General features: G+C 36.4%; 1 protein-coding gene across 1 annotated transcript in view; it reads left to right on the top strand.

The window, feature by feature from the left end:
* The window catches only part of LOC110467315 (acetyl-CoA carboxylase-like), an 82,020-nt gene extending 56,468 nt beyond the window's left edge, over positions 1-25,552 (top strand). Inside the window, exons 31-52 of the mRNA XM_021524404.1 lie at positions 594-731; positions 1,321-1,398; positions 1,837-1,926; positions 2,370-2,441; positions 3,578-3,669; positions 3,924-4,035; positions 4,260-4,415; positions 4,673-4,819; positions 7,537-7,668; positions 7,949-8,086; positions 8,349-8,469; positions 8,849-8,946; positions 9,919-10,029; positions 10,344-10,487; positions 11,473-11,593; positions 12,365-12,558; positions 15,758-15,893; positions 16,179-16,356; positions 16,753-17,020; positions 17,404-17,574; positions 22,521-22,654; positions 22,859-25,552. Coding sequence (XP_021380079.1) covers positions 594-731; positions 1,321-1,398; positions 1,837-1,926; positions 2,370-2,441; positions 3,578-3,669; positions 3,924-4,035; positions 4,260-4,415; positions 4,673-4,819; positions 7,537-7,668; positions 7,949-8,086; positions 8,349-8,469; positions 8,849-8,946; positions 9,919-10,029; positions 10,344-10,487; positions 11,473-11,593; positions 12,365-12,558; positions 15,758-15,893; positions 16,179-16,356; positions 16,753-17,020; positions 17,404-17,574; positions 22,521-22,654; positions 22,859-22,973 — 2,946 coding nt within the window. The 3' untranslated portion in view covers positions 22,974-25,552. The remainder of the gene's footprint in view (positions 1-593; positions 732-1,320; positions 1,399-1,836; positions 1,927-2,369; positions 2,442-3,577; positions 3,670-3,923; positions 4,036-4,259; positions 4,416-4,672; positions 4,820-7,536; positions 7,669-7,948; positions 8,087-8,348; positions 8,470-8,848; positions 8,947-9,918; positions 10,030-10,343; positions 10,488-11,472; positions 11,594-12,364; positions 12,559-15,757; positions 15,894-16,178; positions 16,357-16,752; positions 17,021-17,403; positions 17,575-22,520; positions 22,655-22,858) is intronic.

The raw sequence follows: 25,552 nt of genomic DNA, 5'->3' as shown, positions 1-25,552 counted from the left end.
TTTGTGATTGTCCTGTTATATAGCGAGAGGAATTTGTGATTGTCCTGTTATATAGGGAGGGGCCTTTGTGATTGTCCTGTTATATAGAGTGAGGACTTTGTGATTGTCCTGTTATGTAGTGAGGGGACTTTGTGATTGTACTGTTATATAGTGAGAGGACTTTGGGATTGTCCTGTTATATAGTGAGGGGACTTTATGATTGTCCTGTTATATAGTGAGTGGACTTTGTGATTGTCCTGTTATGTAGTGAGGGGACTTTGTGATTGTACTGTTATATAGTGAGAGGACTTTGGGATTGTCCTGTTATATAGGGAGGGGACTTCGTGATTGTCCTGTTATATAGTGAGAGAACTTTGTGATTGTCCTGTTATATAGCGAGAGGAATTTGTGATTGTCCTGTTATATAGCGAGAGGAATTTGTGATTGTCCTGTTATATAGCGAGAGGAATTTGTGATTGTCCTGTTATATAGCGAGAGGAATTTGTGATTGTCCTGTTATATAGCGAGAGGAATTTGTGATTGTCCTGTTATATAGTGCGAGGACTTTGTGATTGTCCTGTTATATAGCGAGAAGTGTCCTGTATTTATTTCAGTTTGACGAGGATAGGATCTACCGTCACTTGGAACCCGCTCTTGCTTTCCAGCTGGAAATAAACCGTCTGCGCAACTTTGACCTGGAGGCTATTCCCACAGCCAATTACAAAATGCACCTCTACCTCGGGAAGGCCAAGGTATACAATATCAAGAAATGCCTTTTCAGGGAAATATTTTGAATCCAACCCCAATCTGAACAGGAAGTTCCCTTTTCTTCAATCAAATATTTTTGGGCCAGATATATACCAAGTATAAATAATGGAAACCCACCGTGTGTATTGAGGAAAAAACTGCCATTGTTGAAAAAATATATAATTATTTCACATGAACCTATGTAACATAAGCCTTTGTCTCCATATGTTTTTAAGTAGAAATACAGACGTTATTATACATATTTTCTAGATTGCTAGTTCGGTTTGTGAGTCAATAGTGATTTATGTCCTATTAACAGCTGTGGTCATTTAAGGACATGCCAGGTTTTAGTGGCTCCTTTCAACTATTAAGTCTAGAACATATGGAGTTCTATTTGTTGGTAGTCAGGTTTGATTCCTAACATTGATATGTCAATCTGTGTGTAACACCTTCATGGATACTTTTAACATAATGTTTCTCTGAGAAACATTAAATGAAATACATGTATCACATGTTAGTATCAATAATAATATTAGCTAGCCAAAATTCATGTAAAATTGTTTATCTTACATAATTTGATCATTTACCTGCCAGGTTGCCAAAGGTCAAGAGGTCACTGACTATCGGTTCTTTGTCAGATCAATCATCAGACACTCTGATCTTGTCACCAAAGTAAGTAAGACGGGAATTTCTCACAGTTTTTAATTGTTAACAAGGGTTAATATGGGGTTCTCTCTGATCAGATTGATAAACTTATCATTGACTGTTACTATAGTTTCATATAATTTCCTAAATCTCAATCATGTTTTATAAATCTCAAATAATATTATGATTCTAGCCATGAATTTCTCTGCTGTAGCCATAGAGTGTTTAATTTAAGACATACAAGGTACCTTGAAAAGAGGGAAAACTGTGTAATAAATCAGGATTGCTACTAGGCATAGTGTATAAGTTTGCAAAAATCATGTTTCCTTCATATTAAATCATATGATGCGTAAGAGTCTACATAAATTACCTCCTGTGTGCTGAAATGATCAGTTGCACCTTAATCAGAACGTAAGCCATTTCAATGCTGTGTAAGAATTGTTTAAATGTGTATGTGTTTTACAGGAGGCATCGTTTGAGTACCTCCAGAACGAGGCTGAGAGGACACTGTTAGAGGCAATGGACTCCCTGGAGGTGGCCTTCTCTCACCCCCTGGTCAGTATCCTGTAACCAGAGTTACCAGACATCCTTAAGGATATATGTTACCTTATTGTAATATTAATCTCCTTTTAAAAGAGCTCCACTTTTTGACATGAAAAGTTACACAAAAATTCATGCATTGATTTATTTATGAAAATCCCTGAAATTTTCTTTATTTTCTTATTGTTACTGGTTTTCTATTCCATGTATTAATGAATTCATGAAAATAAAAACTATGTATTTTTATCCCTGTAGATAATGGTATAATATAAAACAGATTTATATGCCAATTTAAGTCTTATAATTATGAGTTGATTCCTAAAGAAATTTATTCCATGCAATTTTAATTTCATTCAGTTGTACTTGCATGAATACAGGTTCATTCAGTACTGAAACCTTTTTCAATTGGTCTGTAAATTAAATGTATTTAATTGAACTGTTTCTGTATGATCTTCCAGGCGAAAAGGACAGATTGTAACCACATCTTTCTCAACTTTGTACCCACCTTGACCTTGAACGAACCAGGGAAGGTGAGTTTGTGCATTGACTATAATCGAAAATGATATATACGTATAAATCTAAATAGAAGCTATGTGTATAAGAAAACTAAAAAATTCATTTTGTAGTATTTTTTGAGGTTTCAAATTTTTATAGAGTTTTGGAATTTCATATTTATTTATTCAAACCTTGATAGAAGGATGTTTAAGTTTGATGGAATGTAAAAGTGTACTTAACTGATTTCTTTGTTAAAGTGTACTTAACTGATGTCTTTGTAAAATTGTACTTAACTGATCTCAGATGTCAATGTAAAAGTGCACTTAACTGATCTCAGATGTCTTTGTAAAAGTGAACTTAACTGATCTCAGATGTCAACGTAAAAGTGAACTTAACTGATCTCAGATGTCTTTGTAAAAGTGCACTTAACTGATCTCAGATGTCTTTGTAAAAGTGCACTTAACTGATCTCAGATGTCTTTGTAAAATTGTACTTAACTGATCTCAGATGTCATTGTAAAAGTGAACTTAACTGAACTCAGATGTCTTTGTAAAAGTATACTTAACTGATCTCAGATGACAATGTAAAAGTGTACTTAACTGATATCTTTGTTAAAGTGTACTTAACTGATGTCTTTGTAAAATTGTACTTAACTGATCTCAGATGTCAACGTAAAAGTGAACTTAACTGATCTCAGATGTCAACGTAAAAGTGAACTTAACTGATCTCAGATGTCTTTGTCAAAGTATACTTAACTGATCTCAGATGACAATGTAAAAGTGTACTTAACTGATCTCAGATGTCATTGTAAAAGTGTACTTAACTGATCTCAGATGTCTTTGTCAAAGTATACTTAACTGATCTCAGATGACAATGTAAAAGTGTACTTAACTGATATCTTTGTTAAAGTGTACTTAACTGATGTCTTTGTAAAATTGTACTTAACTGATCTCAGATGTCTTTGTAAAAGTGCACTTAACTGATCTCAGATGTCTTTGTAAAAGTGAACTTAACTGATCTCAGATGTCTTTGTAAAAGTGTACTTTACTGATCTCAGATGTCAATGTAAATGTGTACTTAACTGATCTCAGATGTCATTGTAAAAGTGTACTTAACTGATCTCAGATGTCAACGTAAAAGTGAAAGATATACCGTGTCTTTCTATCCTTAGCTGGAAGAGACCGTGAGGAGTATGGTGATGCGATACGGCAACAGACTGTGGAGTATCCGTGTTCTCAGTGCTGAACTCAAGTTTACGATAAAGTACGCCAGACATTTCTTCATACATAATATACTAAACTAAATGCTTTACACAGGGTGTTTCTTGGGTGTGTAAATATTTCTTCTGATTTCACTCTGCTAATAACAACCATTCATAGAAATATAATTAAGATACAGTATAATGTTAATATTTAGATGTCTGGAAGTATGTTTATCTCAAAGACAATACAATGTAGTTCTTTATTTGGCTGTATGTTAATCTTCCACTGGTAATATCATCAATGTTGTTTGTACAGAAATGGCTTGACTGGTACAGTTGACCCTATCCGGCTATTCCTGACCAATGAAAGCGGGTATTACCTGGACATGAGCCTGTACAAGGAGGTTACAGATCTAAGCTCAGGACAGGTAAGAAACTCCGAAATTATACCTGTATTTGTTTTTGATGAATTTGTCATCTGTTAGATAAGTTTTTCTGTGATAAAACTTATAATTACTGTGATATCTCAAGGGACATCTAAGTAGTAAGGAATGTACAATAAAATAGTTAAATCTGACTAATTGGTCAAGCAAGCCAAATAATGAAATTGCACCGAGGTAAGGATAAAGTATATAATTCCTTCTTTTTGCAGGTGATGTTTGAAGCATATGGAACAAAGCAGGGTGCCCTCCATGGTCTGTTGATCAGCACACCCTACGTCACCAAGGACCACTTACAACTCAAACGCTTCCAGGCTCAGTCAAGTGGAACCACCTATGTGTATGACTTCCCAGAAATGTTCAGACAGGTATATTAAGACTTCAGTATACATGTAACCCTGCTATGGCATCAATCTCCTTATAACTTCCATACCCTGTAGAATGTAATGTGTACCTGATGGCACATTGGATCACTACACACAAAGTAATATACTGGTAACATTCTGGTATTCTATTAGATATGGTGACGAAAACAAAAAAGGTAGACAACTCTTAACACAAGTCACATGTATAAAATGTCACATGGTATAAAATCCTTAACAGATACAGGGTTTGTGTGTTACAGGTGACAATGAATTTGTGGAAGGAGCATGTGACTCGATATAAGCTGGAAGAGAGTGACATCCCCTTGGAAGTCTTCGCCAGCAAGGAGCTTGTGCTAGATTCTCAGGATCGACTCTGTGTCCAGAACAGATTGCCGGGCGAAAATGAGGTAAGTCCAATGTACAAACTATCATACATAAAACAATGAACCTCCTTAGGGACAGGTTCATATCAAGAGCTATAATATTGGTAATGCTGACATACTTCTTACTTGTCCTTTTGAGCTCACCTGGTCAAAGTTTGTTGAAATAAATTACATTTTGTATTGTCCTTAATGTTCAGAATACAAAAAAGTCGTAACATATGTATTCGTATATATACAATATAAAGAACTTAAATTTGAATGATTTTCTCCAGATCTTCTTTAATTTAACCATTGTAAAGTGAAGACATTGGTGAGCACTTTTTATATAGAATCAGAAAGTAATGTACATTCCACGCTAAACTGGACCAATACTTTTTTAACTTTGGTAAAAAATGAACCTGAGAGAAAATATATAAAACCTATATTATATTATTGCCAAGATATTCAAGAAACCGAATATCTAAAAATTGGCATCAACTGGTAACCCAGATAAAAAAAAGCAGCTATTGGAAAATGTTTACATGAAGAAAAATCTGACGTCATTTTGACGTCGTTTACACTATGTGACGTTATGAATAATGACGTTGGCTTTATGATGCTCCTTTACTTTGTCTTCACACAACACCGTAAAGAATAAAGCAAACAATACAATCATTTCTGAAGTTTATTTTTCAGCATTTTACAATTTATTCAATATCATATTAATTTTGAATCCATCAATATATATCTACAGTACCACATTCCATTATCTCTATACAGTATCACGCAGTACCACATTCCATTATCTCTACACAGTATCACACAGTACCACATTCCATTATCTCTACACAGTGTCATACAGTAACACATTCCATTATCTCTACACAGTATCACGCAGTACCACATTCCATTATCTCTACACAGTGTCATACAGTACCACATTCCATTATCTCTATACAGTATCACGCAGTACCACATTCCATTATCACTACACAGTATCACACAGTACCACATTCCATTATCTCTACACAGTATCACGCAGTACCACATTCCCTTATCACTACACAGTATCACACAGTACCTCATTCCATTATCTCTACACAGTATCACCCAGTACCACATTCCATTATCTCTACATAGTGTCACACAGTACCACATTCCATTGTCTCTACACAGTGTCACACAGTACCCCATTCCATTATCTCTACACAGTATCAAACAGTACCACATTCCATTATCTCTACGCAGTATCACACAGTACCACATTCCAATATCTCTACACAGTATCACACAGTACCACATTTCATTATCTCTACACAGTGTCACACAGTACCCCATTCCATTATCTCTACACAGTGTCAGACAGTACCACATTCCATTATCTCTACGCAGTATCACACAGTACCACATTCCAATATCTCTACACAGTATCACACAGTACCATATTCCATTATCTCTACACAGTGTCACACAATACCACTTCCATTATCTGTACACAGTATCACACAGTACCACATTTCATTATCTCTACACAGTGTCACACAGTACCCCATTCCATTATCTCTACACAGTATCACACAATACCCCTTCCATTATCTCTACACAGTATCACCCAATACCACTTCCATTATCTCTACACAGTATCACCCAATACCACTTCCATTATCTCTACACAATATCACACAGTACCACATTCCATTACCTCTACACAGTATCACACAGTACCACATTTCATTATCTCTACACAGTATCACACAATACCCCTTCCATTATCTCTACACAGTATCACACAATACCACATTTCATTATCTCTACACAGTATCACACAATACCACATTCCATTATCTCTACACATTGTCACACAGTACCACATTCCATTATCTCTACACAGTATCACACAATACCACTTCCATTATCTCTACACAGTATCACACAGTACCACATTCCATTATCTCTACACAGTATCACACAGTACCCCATTCCATTATCTCTACACAGTATCCCATAGTACCACATTCCATTATATCCACACAGTATCCCACAGTACCACATTCCATTATTTCTACACAGTATCCCACAGTACCACATTCCATTATATCCACACAGTGTCATACAGTAACACATTCCATTATCTCTTCACAGTGTCCCACAGTACCACATTCCATTATATCTACACAGTATCCCACAGTACCACATTCCCGAATCTTATCAGTTCAGCCATTGTAGCTTAATTATTCACAAGTAAAATTTGAGATTTCTGAAGAACTATTAGTTCTTAGCTAGGAAATCATGGTATTTTGTATTTTAAATCTCCAAGGGACATAGATGTAAAATTTATCTTCATATATAGTGACATTCAACACCTGCAGAAGCAAACATGAGGAATACACTAAGGCCTAAAAAAAATATTGTGCGTTTCTGGTTTTATCTAATCTAGACTGTCTAAAAAAGGGGCATTAGGAAAACTGGAAATGACATTTTTTGGCCTTAATTAGGACTTCATATGTGTATTATGCCAAATACCTTTAACTAACTCACTCATTGTGCTACCAGAAGACCACTAGTGTGTTGTTCTCCAAATCTTCTTAAATGATCTAAAGACGTTTACCACAATGTTGGAGTCCATGCCTTTTTGTAACCCCCCACAGTGAGGTAGGGCCCTTGCTGACCTATTCCAAATGTAGACACTGGAATTACAAACTTAAAACAGTATTTTGTCATGTATGGCACAGATTAATTCAAGAATTTATTTTGATTAACAGATTGGCATGGTAGCCTGGCAAGTGACATTGAAAACACCTGAGTACCCCGGTGGGCGAGACGTTATCATCATTGCCAACGACATCACTCATAAGATTGGTTCATTTGGGCCTAGGGAAGACCTGCTGTTTAAGGTATACATAGAAACATGGGCTTAGCCTGCTTGATACTGCATTTCTCCAGATCTTATCTCTTTTAAGCTCTACAGATAATCAGCCATTCTGATAGTGTATTAACAGGACAAGGAGCCTTACTTTTGAAAAGTGAACACCAAAAACTAATTATTTACATGGCAGTATTTTTTTATTGTCCATTCAATGATTTGATGTTCTTTCAATGTACCAACTTATGGTAGTCTAATGGACCTGTGTGAAGGAAGATGGTATAATGAGACTTTGGTCATTGTCAATACAGAGATCATCAGAGTTGTCAAGGACTAAGGGCCTACCACGAATCTACATCTCTGCCAACAGTGGAGCAAGAATAGGACTGAGTGAGGAGCTCAAACACCTGTTTAGAGTGGCCTGGCAGGACAATAAGGACCCTGACAAGGTAAGGGAGCTAACCTGACACACACAAAGTAAGGGTACACAACAGTAAATTCGTGTAATGTTCTTAACAAAAATAAATAAATAAATCATGTGTTACTTAAGTTCAGTGCCCAGATTACCTATCAAATTGATGTTTGAGTTTTGATTAATACAGAAATGAAATTAATATGGGATGTAAGGCATTGTTTAATTAAGTGAAATTTGCTGATTGTATTTTCATCAAATGGAATGACTGAGGAAGGGTCTTGTTTATACTATCATAGGGCTTTAAATACCTCTATCTGGCTCCTGATGACTTCAAGAAGGTGAGTGCCGTGAATGCTGTCCGGGCAGAACTGATAGAGGATGAGGGCGAATCTCGCTACAAAATCACAGACATCATAGGTAAGCTTTACTGACAACCACAGTCATAATTAAAAAAGTAAATTCCAGAGTTATCTTCTCTTGGGAACAGTTATTGATTGTTACGTCATTGGTTTGTGTGAGAAAATCACTTTGTCTTCTCAAAAATTGATGACGTTACTCTCACAAATAAAAGACGTAACAATCAATACCTGCTCACAAGAGCAGAAAAACTCTGCAATACGCAAAGACGGAATTGACAAAGAAGTACTAACATATGAAGATGATCATAAAGAATTTACTTTAGTCACATATAATTGATAAGATCTTGTATCATTTACAGTCATAATTGTACTGAAGTTTTGCCCTAATACTGATGCAATGTACCTAAAGTTTTCATACATTGGAAATTTCCTTGTAGGTAAAGAGGAGGGCCTTGGAGTTGAGAATCTAAGGGGCTCAGGAATGATTGCTGGAGAAACATCAGCAGCCTATGAGGAAATACCAACTATCAGCTTGGTAAGATGATATGTCTCTTTTCATATTCATACCTACCTGTATGTATTTGAAAAATAAATATTTCGGATTAAGGTAATAGGATTGTGTCGCCATTACTCAGTAGAATTTCTTCAAATTTTGTAGTTATATTGCTTTGAAATAAAGAAAATTTTCTGCCACCAAAAAAAATAGGTTGTCATAATTTTAAGGAATTTAAATGGAAATTTATGTAAAAAGGAGTGACCTTAAAAAAAAAAAATGAAAAACACATTTTTTGGCAAAATAATGTCAATAAAAATGATATTGCCATAGATTAGTATTACATTAATGTATATCAATTTAATAAATGCTGAAATTATGTCAAATAAATTATCTACAAACGATTAAAAAATGACATTTTATAATAAAACCAAATGCACATAGTAATTGCAGGTAAGAGTTATCTTTCTTGAAAAACTTCACAGTAGTGAAATAGGTAGCCGGTTTCCTGAATTACAGAAAAAATGGATACATGTGGCTCATTGATAAAAATAACAACTGAATTAATGCCTGCATTGCTTTGAAATACTTTAATATTGAGAGAAAACACTGTTCTGTCAATAATAAACATACAATATTCATCAGTTTAATATTAAACATTAGAATATGTGGAAATTGTGATACTGGATGCCTACATTGGATTTTCAACTAGGGATGTACTTCCTATTTCTGTTTATCGATACACTCCTATGACCCTTATACAGAAGTGACATTAAACATATGTTAGCATTATGTCATATCAGTATCAGTATTTTTTGGTAAAATGAATGCAAAAATGTGAATCCAATTTAAAGATCTATTAAACTTTTAAATTTAGTGGCTTGTAGGGTCATTAAAATTGATAGTAAGCTTTCGGTCCTAGGTAACGTGCATGGCCATTAACATTGATAGTAAGCTTTTGGTACTAAGTAACCTGCAGGGCCATTGATAGTGACATTTAGCTTTTCGTACTAGGTAACCTGCAGGGCCATTGGTATCGGTGCCTACCTTGTGAGGTTGGGACAAAGGACTATACAGGTGGAGAACTCGCACATCATCCTCACAGGAGCTGGTGCTCTCAACAAGGTAAGCACGAGTCTGATTTAGTCATTGATAGATATCTTCAGGAGAAATATTCACAGTAGATCATCATTTATCAAATGTGTTCTGACAAGTACACTGATTTCCAAAATAATTGCCATTTTCTAACAAATTTTTAAGCAGTATTGAATTCCACACTGTGGCCATGTGTTGTTCTCCTTCAGTCCCGAGCCAGCTACAGGGAATTCAGTGATACATTGCTAAGTATCCATGTAAGAAAATGAAATTCTGAAAAGTTGTCTGTAAAAACAAAATGACATGTTTAATATCTTTTAAGTTGATTATCACCGTTATGACAGGTACTGGGTCGTGAGGTGTACACTAGTAACAACCAGCTGGGTGGAATACAGATCATGCACAGTAACGGTGTATCACATGATGTCGCCAGTGATGACTTCGAAGGTACCAACAAAATCCTGGAGTGGCTTTCTTATATACCTAAGGTAAAGTCTTTAATCATTGGGTTGACAAAACAATTCTTTACATACCAGATACAGTATTGTACAACTTTCAAGAGCTTCTTGATCTCAAATTTTGCTGTAAGGTGTGCTATGAAAAATGAATCGTTTTTTCTGTAAGTGCATGTATCTCTTGGGATGGTGGACTCAGTCTTTACAGAAATAAGATTTTATGCCACATTACCGTATTTTACCGCAAATAAGCCCGCTCTCGCAAATAAGCCCCCTCTCCCATTTGGCAAATGTGGTGCCTGTCCCCTCCCTAATTTTGTCTCCATTTCCAAAAAAAAATTATGTCAATTTTTGTCTCTGACATAGCAATTTAGCTAAATGGATGCAAAACAACATAACCCCAAGTTAAAATACTACAAATAACTTTGTTTCTGAATTAGGCACAATAGTAAATAGCATGTAGTGACATGAACTCTTTACGGAGTACTGCGATTCTTTATAAAAAAAAATATAAAGAATTATTTATTCATGAGTGAATTAAAGATGAATATTTTAACAGTATATACAGAGCTATGGCCCTTTGTTTGCTGTTTGTTACTTAATCCGGGACATACCTTATATACTCACTCAGCTAAAATTGAAAACTTTTGTGTGTAAGTACCCCAGGGTGTTTGTACTGAAGTCAGGTCTGGTGCTCCTATATAAACAGAGTTAAGGCCCTTTCTTCACTCTTTCATCACCTTTTCATCACCTTGTCCTAAGCATATCTTTTGTATTCTATCACTTACAGTTGCCAAATTTTGTATGGGAATACCTCTTGGGATGGCAGAGAGTCAGGTTCTGAAATTGGTTCTTGTGTCTTACTATATACAGAGGTTTGGCACTTTATTGGCATATAGGTGAAGAACTATGAATTAATCACAAGAAAACTTCGAAATATTGATATAGGATTTTGGAGCACCCTTGCCTGTACTTTATCTTTTGAAGTGTGCAATGAAAATAATAACATTTTATATAGCACCATGGAGCACCCCTGCCTGTCTTGCCTGTACTAGATCCTATTGAGCGAGATGTGGACTTTGTACCCACCAAAGCACCATACGACCCTCGTTGGATGCTGTCTGGAAGGCCACACCCAGGTTTGTATCATTGGATTATAATAATTTTCATCAAACCATACGAGTAATAGAAATAAAATAGGGTGTGATTAAAATTTGAAAACAATAAGCCCCTTTGCCAGTGTAAGCCGAAGGCAGAATTTACAATGACCCCCTTGTTGACCTACAATGTTTTCACTATATATATATATATATCTGTTTGTAAAAGTGAATAAAGAAGAGATAGTGAGTTACCTTTGGAATGTTCCAGTTTTTTTAAGGCCATCAACCTAATGGGACAATGATAGACTTGTCTATTTTATCTGACCTAATGGGACAATGATAGACTTGTCTATTTTATCTGACCTAATGGGATAATGATAGACTTGTCTATTTTATCTGACCTTATGGGACAATGATAGACTTGTCTATTTTATCTGAGCTAATGGGACAATGATAGACTTTTCTATTTTATCTGACCTAATGGGACAATGATAGACTTGTCTATTTTATCTGACCTTATGGGACAATGATAGACTTGCCTATTTTATCTGACCTAATGGGACAATGATAGACTTGTCTATTTTATCTGACCTTATGGGACAATGATAGACTTGTCTATTTTATCTGACCTTATGGGACAATGATAGACTTGTCTATTTTATCTGACCTTATGGGACAATGATAGACTTGTGTATTTTATCTGACCTTATGGGACAATGATAGACTTGTGTATTTTATCTGACCTTATGGGACAATGATAGACTTGTGTATTTTAACTGACCTAATGCGTTATGGCTTTACATGTTTTAGACAAGAAGAATGAATGGCAGAGTGGATTCTTTGACAAGGACAGCTTTAAGGAGATCCTTCAGCCATGGGCCCAGACTGTGGTGGTGGGACGCGCCCGACTAGGGGGCATCCCCATAGGAGTTATCAGTGTCGAGACTAGGACAGTAGAGGTCACAATTCCAGCTGACCCTGCCAATCTTGATTCTGATTCAAAGGTATGATTAAGTTTCAAGTATTTGCAATCCTCAAAGCTCCCAAAAGTGTAGTTTTAGTTCATAGCAGTGGAGAGGATGGTTATCTAACACTTAATTCTTAAATATTGTATACCAAGTATAAGTATGGAGAACTTAACACTTAATATAACCACTGGTTCGTAAATATGCAATGTTGAATCATATCTGAACACAGAACATATCAGCTTTGCATTGATGTACTGGCCACAGTAAATAGTCTAGAAAATTGCTATTTTAGTGACAATCTAGTCAGAATTATAGTGCTGTAATTTCAGCACTTAAACATTTTAGTGGTAAGTTGTGAAGATGAAAGACATTTAGTTAATTCATCCTGGGAGTGTAAGGCAAGGTAGCTGTCAAAATAAATCATATTTAGGAGATGACCTATTACATGTTTCTACATTTCTGTTGTATAGTGTAAGTGTTATGTTACAGGTAATCCAGCAGGCTGGCCAGGTGTGATTCCCAGATTCTGTACGTTTCTGTTGTATAGTGTTAGTGTTACATTACAGGTAATCCAGCAGGCTGGCCAGGTGTGGTTCCCAGATTCTGTACGTTACTGTTGTATAGTGTTAGTGTTACATTACAGGTCATCCATCAGGCTGGCCAGGTGTGGTTCCCAGATTCTGTACGTTACTGTTGTATAGTGTTAGTGTTACATTACAGGTAATCCAGCAGGCTGGCCAGGTGTGGTTCCCAGATTCTGTACGTTACTGTTGTATAGTGTTAGTGTTACATTACAGGTAATCCAGCAGGCTGGCCAGGTGTGGTTCCCAGATTCTGTACGTTACTGTTGTATAGTGTTAGTGTTACATTACAGGTAATCCAGCAGGCTGGCCAGGTGTGGTTCCCAGATTCTGTACGTTACTGTTGTATAGTGTTAGTGTTACATTACAGGTAATCCAGCAGGCTGGCCAGGTGTGGTTCCCAGATTCTGTACGTTACTGTTGTATAGTGTTAGTGTTACATTACAGGTAATCCAGCAGGCTGGCCAGGTGTGGTTCCCAGATTCTGTACGTTACTGTTGTATAGTGTTAGTGTTACATTACAGGTAATCCAGCAGGCTGGCCAGGTGTGGTTCCCAGATTCTGTACGTTACTGTTGTATAGTGTTAGTGTTACATTACAGGTAATCCAGCAGGCTGGCCAGGTGTGGTTCCCAGATTCTGTACGTTACTGTTGTATAGTGTTAGTGTTACATTACAGGTAATCCAGCAGGCTGGCCAGGTGTGGTTCCCAGATTCTGTACGTTACTGTTGTATAGTGTTAGTGTTACATTACAGGTAATCCAGCAGGCTGGCCAGGTGTGGTTCCCAGATTCTGTACGTTACTGTTGTATAGTGTTAGTGTTACATTACAGGTAATCCAGCAGGCTGGCCAGGTGTGGTTCCCAGATTCTGTACGTTACTGTTGTATAGTGTTAGTGTTACATTACAGGTAATCCAGCAGGCTGGCCAGGTGTGGTTCCCAGATTCTGTACGTTACTGTTGTATAGTGTTAGTGTTACATTACAGGTAATCCAGCAGGCTGGCCAGGTGTGGTTCCCAGATTCTGTACGTTACTGTTGTATAGTGTTAGTGTTACATTACAGGTAATCCAGCAGGCTGGCCAGGTGTGGTTCCCAGATTCTGTACGTTACTGTTGTATAGTGTTAGTGTTACATTACAGGTAATCCAGCAGGCTGGCCAGGTGTGGTTCCCAGATTCTGTACGTTACTGTTGTATAGTGTTAGTGTTACATTACAGGTAATCCAGCAGGCTGGCCAGGTGTGGTTCCCAGATTCTGTACGTTACTGTTGTATAGTGTTAGTGTTACATTACAGGTAATCCAGCAGGCTGGCCAGGTGTGGTTCCCAGATTCTGTACGTTACTGTTGTATAGTGTTAGTGTTACATTACAGGTAATCCAGCAGGCTGGCCAGGTGTGGTTCCCAGATTCTGTACGTTACTGTTGTATAGTGTTAGTGTTACATTACAGGTAATCCAGCAGGCTGGCCAGGTGTGGTTCCCAGATTCTGTACGTTACTGTTGTATAGTGTTAGTGTTACATTACAGGTAATCCAGCAGGCTGGCCAGGTGTGGTTCCCAGATTCTGTACGTTACTGTTGTATAGTGTTAGTGTTACATTACAGGTAATCCAGCAGGCTGGCCAGGTGTGGTTCCCAGATTCTGTACGTTACTGTTGTATAGTGTTAGTGTTACATTACAGGTAATCCAGCAGGCTGGCCAGGTGTGGTTCCCAGATTCTGTACGTTACTGTTGTATAGTGTTAGTGTTACATTACAGGTAATCCAGCAGGCTGGCCAGGTGTGGTTCCCAGATTCTGTACGTTACTGTTGTATAGTGTTAGTGTTACATTACAGGTAATCCAGCAGGCTGGCCAGGTGTGGTTCCCAGATTCTGTACGTTACTGTTGTATAGTGTTAGTGTTACATTACAGGTAATCCAGCAGGCTGGCCAGGTGTGGTTCCCAGATTCTGTACGTTACTGTTGTATAGTGTTAGTGTTACATTACAGGTAATCCAGCAGGCTGGCCAGGTGTGGTTCCCAGATTCTGTACGTTACTGTTGTATAGTGTTAGTGTTACATTACAGGTAATCCAGCAGGCTGGCCAGGTGTGATTCCCAGATTCTGTATATTTCTGTTGTATAGTGTTAGTGTTACAGTACAGGTAATCCAGCAGGCTGGCCAGGTGTGGTTCCCAGATTCTGTACGTTACTGTTGTATAGTGTTAGTGTTATGTTACAGGTAATCCAGCAGGCCGGCCAGGTGTGGTTCCCAGATTCTGTACGTTTCTGTTGTATAGTGTTATTGTTACATAACAGGTAATCCAGCAGGCTAGCCAGGTGTGGTTCCCAGATTCTGTATGTTACTGTTGTATAGTGTTAGTGTTACGTTACAGGTAATCCAGCAGGCTGGCCAGGTGTGGTTCCCAGATTCTGTATGTTACTGTTGTAGAGTGTTAGTGTTACATTACAGGTAATCCAGCAGTCTGGCCAGGTGTGGTTCCCAGATTCTGTACGTTTCTGTTGTATAGTGTTATTGTTACATAACAGGTAATCCAGCAGGGTACGTTACTGTTGTATAGTGTTAATGTTACATTACAGGTAATTCAGCAGGCTGGCCAGGTGTGGTTCCCAGATTCTGTTTTTTACTGGTGTATAGTGTTAATGTTACATTACAGGTAATCCAGCAGGCTGGCCAGGTGTGGTTCCCAGATTCAGCTTTTAAGACGGCTCAGGCCATTAAAGACTTCAACCGAGAGGAGCTCCCCCTGTTGGTATTTGCTAACTGGAGGGGTTTCTCTGGGGGCATGAAAGGTGAGACGATTCTAAAAGCTCTTTTAAACCATTCACCTCTAAAGTCACATTTGAGCCTTTCTAAATCAAAGGCTGGGCAAGTCCAGTTTAAATATGTAGGGGTGAATAAGCTAAAGGAAGTCACAAGTGAAAGGTGATTTATAACATGTTACATTTCTTGTCCTCTTTTAAACAAGCTTAATAGGTTGTTATCAGTTTAAGAAGTAGTTCATATTGTACATAGTATGAGTATGAATCTACATCAATACAAAAATTCCTTCAGTGTTTGTATCTCATTCCTTACAGACATGTATGACCAGGTTCTCAAGTTTGGCTCATACATCGTGGACGCGCTGAGGGAATACAATCGCCCTGTCTTTGTTTACATCCCTCCTTATGCAGAGCTCAGAGGAGGGGCCTGGGTAGTCGTTGATCCCACCATCAACCCAGTCCAGATGGAGATGTTTGCTGACCAACTATGCCGGTAGGACATTGCAGTATTCATATGGATGTTGAATTACATGATAGGATGGTATTTGATATCTTGATGTAACGGTTAAGATACAGGTGTTTTTAAAGCTATAAGTGAAGCTTTCAGGTACACTTTGACTTAGTGGTGACTTGAGATACTCTTTTGAGCTTGTTAAGATGAAACAGGTGTATTTTATTTGACCTGTATACTGTAAACTGAGATATTTTCACATCACTAGATTTTGCCCTTGGTTATTTCTAATCAAATTTGTCTGGTGTAGACTTTTTCCTTTTCAATGTGTAAGACAAAGGTCATGGCAAAATAGAGCTAGGGCAAACATTCCTCATTTTACAAGAAATTTTAACATGCTGTTTCTAGTTATAACTAATTCTACTTGTGTGTCTGCAGTGGTGGTGTTCTAGAGCCTGAGGGCACTGTGGAAATCAAGTTCAGGCGGAAAGACTTAATCAAGTCAATGCGACGTTTGGACCCAGGTTGTAAGAAGTTTATAGAGAAGCTAAATTCACCAAACCTTGGTGCAGAGGAAAAGGCAACGTTGGAGGAACAGTTAGCTCAACACGAGGAGAGACTTGTACCTATGTACCACCAAGTGGCTATACAGTTCGCTGACCTCCATGACACACCTGGCCGCATGGAGGAAAAGAATGTTGTTTCAGTATGTATACTATTGATTGTGAGCATGCAGTGTAAACTTAAAACATAGTTCCTAGTGATCTTCAGTGTTGGAATTTAACGCTGTACCATATACACTACACTAGGATGCACTTTAACAACAGATAATAATTGAGTTTAGTTTTGTAAATGGTGGTATTGCTAAGAAAATGATATACCCAGATAAGAAGATGTGTGAAGTGCCATTTAGTGAAAGGAAATTTTCTAATTTATACAATCATGCTCCCCCTAAACCGAAATTCCGTCGAGTTTTATCAGAGCAGACTTATTTGCTTTCTTGATTGAATAAATGAAAGTTTCCATTTCTTTGCCCTATATGACATACTAAAGAAGTGAATACTATCTAAAATCACTGAAATCCTTCAGGCCATTCTCAAGTGGAAGCGGAGCCGAGAGTTCATGTATTGGAGACTGAGACGTCGTTTGCTTGAGTGTGAACTCAAACTAAAGATGCATACTTTCACATCAAACCTGAGTGAAGGACAGCTTAACTCCAGCCTTAGTCGCTGGTTTGTGGAGGACCAAGGCACTGTCAATGTAAGTAAAGGCCCTGTCAATGAAAGTAAACTAAAGGCATTGTCAATGTAAGTAAAGGCACAGTCAATGAAAGTAAACTAAAGGCATAGTCAATGTAAGTAAAGGCACAGTCAATGAAAGTAAACTAAAGGCATAGTCAATGTAAGTAAAGGCACAGTCAATGAAAGTAAACTAAAGGCATTGTCAATGTAAGTAAAGGCACAGTCAATGAAAGTAAACTAAAGGCATAGTCAATGTAAGTAAAGGCACAGTCAATGAAAGTAAACTAAAGGCATAGTCAATGTAAGTAAAGGCACAGTCAATGAAAGTAAACTAAAGGCATAGTCAATGTAAGTAAAGGCACAGTCAATGAAAGTAAACTAAAGGCATAGTCAATGTAAGTAAAGGCACAGTCAATGAAAGTAAACTAAAGGCATAGTCAATGTAAGTAAAGGCACAGTCAATGTACCAGTAAAAAAAGGCACTGTCAATGTAAGTAAAGGCACAGTCAATGAAAGTAAACTAAAGGCATAGTCAATGTAAGTAAAGGCACAGTCAATGTACCAGTAAAAAAAGGCACTGTCAATGTAAGTAAAGGCACAGTCAATGAAAGTAAACTAAAGGCATAGTCAATGTAAGTAAAGGCACAGTCAATGTACCGGTAAAAAAAGGCACTGTCAATGTAAGTAAAGGCACAGTCAATGTAAGTAAACTAAAGGCATAGTCAATGTAAGTAAAGACATAGTCAATGTAAGTAAAGGCACTGTCATGGTAAGTAAAGGCATAGTCAATGTAAGTAAAGGCATAGTCAATGTAAGTAAAGGCACAGTCAATGTAAGTAAACTAAAGGCATAGTCAATGTAAGTAAAGACATAGTCAATGTAAGTAAAGGCACTGTCATGGTAAGTAAAGGCATAGTCAATGTAGTAAAGGCATAGTCAATGTAAGTTAAGGCATAGTCAAGGTAAGTAAAGGCATAGCCAATGTAAGTAAACTAAAGACATAGTCAATGTAAGTAAAGGCATAGTCAAGGTAAATAAAGGCTTAGTTGATGTAAGTCAAGGCATAGTCAATGTAAGTAAACTAAAGACATAGTCAATGTAAGTAAAGGCATAGTCAATGTAAGTAAAGGCACAGTGCCTTTACTTACATTGACTGTGCCTTAACTTACATTGACTATGCCTTTACTTACACTGACTATGCCTTTAGTTTACTTACATTGACTGTGCCTTTACTTACCTTGACTATGCCTTAACTTACATTGACTATGCCTTTACTTACAGTGACTATGCCTTTACTTACATTGACTATAGGCATAGTCAATGTAAGTAAAGGCATAATCAATGTAAGTAAACTATAGGCATAGGCAATGTAAGTAAAGGCATAGTCAATGTAAGTAAAGGCATAATCAATGTAAGTAAACTATAGGCATAGGCAATGTAAGTAAAGGCATAGTCAATGTAAGTAAAGGCATAGTCAAGATAACTAAAGGCATAGTCAATGTAAGTAAAGGCACAGTCAATGTAAGTAAAGGCACTGTGCCTTTACTTACATTGACTATGCCTTTACTTACATTGACTATAGGCATAGTCAATGTAAGTAAAGGCATAGTCAAGGTAAGGAAAGGCATAGTCAAGGTAAGTAAAGGCACAGTCAATGTAAGTAAAGGCATAGTCAAGGTAAGTAAAGGCATAGTCAAGGTAAGTAAAGGCATAGTCAATGTAAGTAAACTATAGGCATAGTCAATGTAAGTAAAGGCATAGTCAATGTAAGTAAACTAAAGACATAGTCAATGTAAGTAAAGGCATAGTCAAGGTAAGTAAAGGCATAGTCAAGGTAAGTAAAGGCACAGTCAATGTAAGTAAAGGCAGTCAATGTAAGTTAAGGCATTGTCATAGTAAATAAAAGCATAGTCAATGTAAGTAAAGGCGATGTAAGTTAAGGCATTGTCATAGTAAGTAAAAGCATAGTCAATGTTAGTAAAGGCATAGTCAATGTAAGTAAAGGCTGTCAGTGTAAGTAAAGGCATAGGTGATGTAAGTAAAAGCATAGTCAATGTTAGTAAAGGCATAGTCAATGTAAGTCAAGGCACAGTCAATGTAAGTAAACTAATGGCATAGTCAATGTAAGTAAAGGCGACGTAAGTTAAGGCATTGTCATAGTAAGTAAAAGCATAGGCAATGTTAGTAAAGGCATAGTCAATGTAAGTTAAGGCATAGTCAAGGTAAGTAAAGGCACAGTCCATGTAAGTAAAGGCAGTCAATGTAAGAAAACTAAAGGCATAGTCAATGTTAGTAAAGGCATAGTCAATGTAAGTCAAGGCACAGTCAATGTAAGTAAAGGCAGTTAATGTAAGTTAAGGCATTGTCATAGTAAGTAAAAGCATAGTCAATGTAATTAAAGGCTGCCAATGTTAGTAAAGGCATAGTCAATGTAAGTCAAGGCACAGTCAATGTAAGTAAAGGCAAGTAAGTTAAGGCATTGTCATAGTAAGTAAAAGCATACTCAATGTAATTAAAGGCTGTCAATGTTAGTAAAGGCATAGTCAATGTAAGTCAAGGCACAGTCAATGTAAGTAAACTAATGGCATAGTCAATGTAAGTAAAGGCTTAGGCGATGTAAGGAAAGGCACAGTCAGTGTAAGAAAAGGCATATTCAATGAAAGTAAAGGCATAGTCAAGGTAAGTAAAGGCAGAGGTGATGTAAGTAAAAGCATAGTTGATGTAAGTAAAGGCAGAGGTGATGTAAATATAGGCACAGTCAGTGTAAGTTAACTAAAGGCATAGTCAATGTAAGTTAAGGCATAGTCAAGGTAAGTAAAGGCCTAGGAGATGTAAGTTAACTAAAGGCATAGTCAATGTAAGTTAAGGCATAGTCAAGGTAAGTAAAGGCCTAGGAGATGTAAGTTAACTAAAGGCATAGTCAATGTAAGTTAAGGCATAGTCAATGTAAGTAAAGTCATAGTCAATGTAAGTAAACTAAAGTCAAGGTAAGTAAAGGCATAGGGGATGTAAGTTAACTAAAGGCTTAGTCAATGTAAGTAAAGGCACAGTCAATGTACCGGTAAAAAAAGGCACTGTCAAAGTAAGTAAAGGCACAGTCAATGTAAGTAAAGGCTTAGGCGATGTAAATAAAGGCATAGTCAATGTAAGTAAAGTCATAGTCAATGTAAGTAAACTAAAGGCATAGGCAATGTAAGTAAAGGCATAGTCAAGGTAAGTAAAGGCATAGTCAATGTAAGTAAACTAAAGGCATAGTCAATGTAAGTTAAGGCATAGTCAATGTAAGTAAAGGCAGTCAATGTAAGTAAACTAAAGGCATAGTCAATGTAAGTAAAGGCATAGTCAATGTAAGTAAAGGCATAGTCAATGTAAGTAAAGGCATAGTCAATGTAAGTAAAGGCATAGTCAATGTAAGTAAAGGCATAGTCAATGTAAGTAAAGGCATAGTCAATGTAAGTAAAGGCATAGTCAATGTAAGTAAAGGCATAGTCAATGTAAGTAAAGGCATAGTCAATGTAAGTAAAGGCATAGTCAATGTAAGTAAAGGCATAGTCAATGTAAGTAAAGGCATAGTCAAGGTAAGTAAAGGCACAGTCAGTGTAAGTAAAGGCATAGTCAATGTAAGTAAAGGCATAGTCAAGGTAAGTAAAGGCACAGTCAATGTAAGTAAAGGCAGTCAATGTAAGTAAACTAAAGGCATAGTCAATGTAAGTAAAGGCATAGTCAATGTAAGTAAACTAAAGGCATAGTCAATGTAAGTAAAGGCACAGTCAATGTAAGTAAAGGCACTGTCAATGTTAGTAAAGGCACAGTCAATGTAAGTAAACTAAAGGCATAGTCAATGTTAGTAAAGGCACTGTCATGGTAAGTAAAGGCTTAGGCGATGTAAGTAAAGGCACAGTCAGTGTAAGTAAAGGCATAGTCAATGTAAGTAAAGGCATAGGTGATGTAAGTGAAAGCATAGTCAATGTAAGTAAAGGCTGGCAGTGTAAGTAAAGGCATAGGTGATGTAAGTGAAAGCATAGTCAATGTAAGTAAAGGCATAGTCAGTGAAGTAAAGGTACAGTCAATCTAAGTAAAAGGCATGGTCAATGTAAGTAAAGGTGATGTAAGTTAAGGCATTGTCATAGTAAGTAAAAGCATAGTCAATGTAAGTAAAGGCTGTCAGTGTAAGTAAAGGCATAGGTGATGATGTAAATAAGTTAAGACATTGGCGATGGAAGTAAAGGTCCAGTCAGTGTAAGTAAAGGCTTAGGTGATGTAAGTTACGGCATTGTCATAGTAAGTAAATGCACAGGTAATGTAAATAAAGGCTGTCAGTGTAAGTAAAGGCATAGGTAATGTAAGTAAAGGCATAGGCAATGTAGGTAAAGACATATGCGATGGAAGTAAAAGCAAAGTGAATATAAGTAAAGGCATATAGGCGATGTAAGTAGGCAAAGGCGATGTAAGAAAAGGCATAGGCGATGAAAGTAAAGGCAAAGTCAATGAAAGTAAAGGCAAAGTCATATTAGTAAAGACATAGGTGATGCAGGTAAAGGCATACACAATGTAAGTAAAGTCATAGGTGATGTTAGTAAAGGCACGGTCATATAAGTAAAGGCATAGGCGATAGAAATCTATAAATAACTGGGCGGCTTGATGTCGAATGGTGTCCGATGTCAAATTTTATGAAAAAAACTAAATGTTGATTTTCATGGTATTAAAGAAGCACCTTGGTCAGTAAGATAGTGGTAGTACTCGTGATTTGAAGACTTGTCAAGTCACCTGCATTTTGTGGGTGGGACCTGCAGATTAAGGTTGTTACCAGCTTATTAATAAGTAATACTTACAATGGCAGATCAGTTTGAAGCAATTTTTATTGGTGACTTCTTGGCCATGAATTGAATGCTTTTCCTGGGAAGCATGTCTAAGGCATTAAAGATCTAATAGCCACCATAATTAATATTTTGAAATTTCCTTTAGGCATACATGTGGGAAGATGACAAATCAGTAGTAGGTTGGCTGGTAGAACAGCTGGACGAGAACTCTGGCCACAACGCAGTCACAGAGAATATTCGCTGTCTTCAGCGGGACCACGTCATCCACCAAGTCCGCAGGTACGATACAACTACAGATTTTGCAAGATTATTAATGCCTTGTTCCTATATAAGCATATTGAACTCTTATTTTCAAATCTTCCCGTGTTGGCTATTGATATTTATGTGTTTAAATATTCTATGTAATGCCCAAAATTCACTTTTAAAAGTTTTAATCATCGACATGTTATATCTGTTGGTACCTTTATTTTTTCTCTTTTCCAGCCTTATCGAGGATAACCCAGAGGTTACCATGGACTCCATCATACATATCTTGCAGCACATGTCCACTGGTCAACGAGCGGAAGTATCTCGTATCCTGACCAACATGGAAACATGATGAGTGTTGTACACTATTGGGTGACAAATTGCACAACTGTGATGGAATATCGGGTGCAAATTCTTACTTCAACAACTGACTAATCAATGACTGGTTTGTAATTAAGTCAATTACTGGTGTGGAATTAGTCTTATAGATGTAATTGTTGATAGGGGAAATACTTAACCACCGAGGGTAGATACTCAATTCTATGTAGGGGAGATAATTACCTATGTAAAGGAGATAATGATTTATGTAAGGGAGATAATGACTTATGTAAGGGAGATGATTACTTATGTAAATGAGATAATTACTTATGTAAGGAAGATAATTACTTATGTAAATGAGATAATTACTGATGTGAATGAGATAATTACTTATGTAAAGGAGATAATGACTTATGTAAGGGAGACAATGACTTATGTAAATGAGATAATTCCTGATGTGAATGAGATCATTACTTATGTAAAGGAGATAATGATTTATGTAAGGGAGATAATGACTTATATAAGGGAGATAATTACTTATGTAAATGAGATAATTACTTATGTAAGGGAGATAATGACTTATGCAAGGGAGATAATTACTTATGGAAAGGGAACATGATGACTAATGTAGAGGGAAGATAATCACTTATTTAAGGGATATAACTTTTTATATAGGGGAATTAAAGTCAAAAGGAACTGTTATCAATGATCAGGACATTTTACAGAATTAATTTATCGTGTTTTGTATGATTTATCATTAGTTTACCTCATAAGATAACATTATTTCAGTTTGATTGTATTTATTATTAAGCATATCTGACACATGAATTATTGTGTGATTGGAAGGTATTACTGGGGTGAAATGAAAGATACTTTTATGACCAGTCGACAGTAAATAATTGTGGATTGTAATAATATATCCTGTGAGCATTCCATGTAAAAAGTACAGAAATATTGAACAAAACAGATTCAAGGATATATCTGTGTAGCTCACAGATCCTGGTCAGCATGTTGGGGAAAGTATTTGTTTTGTTAAATTTAGTTGACATTAATTTCAAGAATTCGTTTTTATATAGATAATACCATATTTATTGAAGATTATATTTTTTGTATTTATTTGGAATTAAATCAATGGAGCTAGTTTTCAAGTGCTGTGATTTCTATTTCAAATGGTAATTTATTTCAAATATTTATAGTTTCAATGACTTTTCTTTTAGGAATTCTGTTCTTATTTGAGATAGTAATTGCAAATTTGTTTCTTGCCAACGATTCTTGGGTGCATTCCCTTTTGTTTTCGAGGGAAAAGATAGATCTGTCTTGATCCTTCTGGATAAAACAGTCCACATGCACCTTTGTTCTAAAAATGTCATCCCCTAACGACGGGAGTGTATCACCATTGCCGCACCATCAATGTGCCATTTAAGTTGACTTGGTGAAGTAGATAAGTGTGGGAGAAAAACAATTAATCAGTCCTATGTGATGTGGACAGAGAAATTTCAGCCCACCCCAGATAGGATTTTTGAGGTATAGAGAAATTTCAGCCCGCCCCAGATAGGATTTTTGAGGTATAGAGAATTTTCAGCCCGCCCCAGATAGGATTTTTGAGGTATAGAGAAATTTCAGCCCTCCTAAAATAGAATTTTTGAGGTGCACCACATGGCAAAGGTTCTTTCTTAACCTATAAATCTACTTTGTGTAATAAGTTTCTGTCTCCATTATATAGAAGGGACTGATTTTGTGTACGATGTACTGATGTGTGCCTGTGTGTATTGATCACATTTTTTAAAAAGAAGTGTTTGTTTATATAAAATTGTCACTACCAGTAATTTACTTTTCCGGTATTAGATTTCACAGATCCAATAAACATTGGAGCTTTTCTGTCATAGTGCTGCACAATCATTGTAATTATGTTGTTTTGTTTTATTTTTAAAACAAGTGGGATGTCTGGTCTGGTCAGGGTAAAATTATGACCGGATGAATGACGATGTGTTTTCTGAATGTGAACAATTATTTTCATTACCGATATATGAAATATGGTGAACACATACATTTACAAGTCATAAAGTTACATTTCAGGTAGAACTTTACTTTATTTAGGTGTTTTTTATGATTTTTGTTTTGTATGACAAGATTGTTTTTGATATTGATTTCATGTTCTATAAGTAATATTATATAGAATTGTTGATTGTTGTTTTGTTTTTGTTTTTTTAACTTCTTAATCAATTATTATTCAATTATAATTAGCGGTTTTAAGAAATTATCATATTACTGCTATATATATATGTCCTATATCTGTTTTAGCATGACTGTATGTAACCTCCGCGATGACTAGTAGACAGGTGCCTGGCTCACAGCCTTATTTTGATGTAACAGGTCACTAGTGTTATTTTTGGGCTTTTATATCCTGTACTCTTGAAATCTATGCTGGAAATAGCACTGTTAATTTAAAAGATCATTTATTTTACCATGTTAATTATTCATGTCATTAGTTGATCTTTACTTACATTAAGAATTAATAAACTATTTCACAAGTTTAGCAATTTTAATATTTAAATATAAACTTTATTTAACAACAATTATGAAACAAGTTTATACAACTTATACTTATCACTC

This window comes from Mizuhopecten yessoensis, unplaced genomic scaffold (genome assembly GCF_002113885.1).
Source record: "Mizuhopecten yessoensis strain PY_sf001 unplaced genomic scaffold, ASM211388v2 scaffold11169, whole genome shotgun sequence".
Taxonomy (NCBI): domain Eukaryota; kingdom Metazoa; phylum Mollusca; class Bivalvia; order Pectinida; family Pectinidae; genus Mizuhopecten; species Mizuhopecten yessoensis.
The sequence above is the reverse complement of the archived record's forward strand: the minus strand, read 5'-3'. Positions and strand labels throughout refer to the sequence as shown.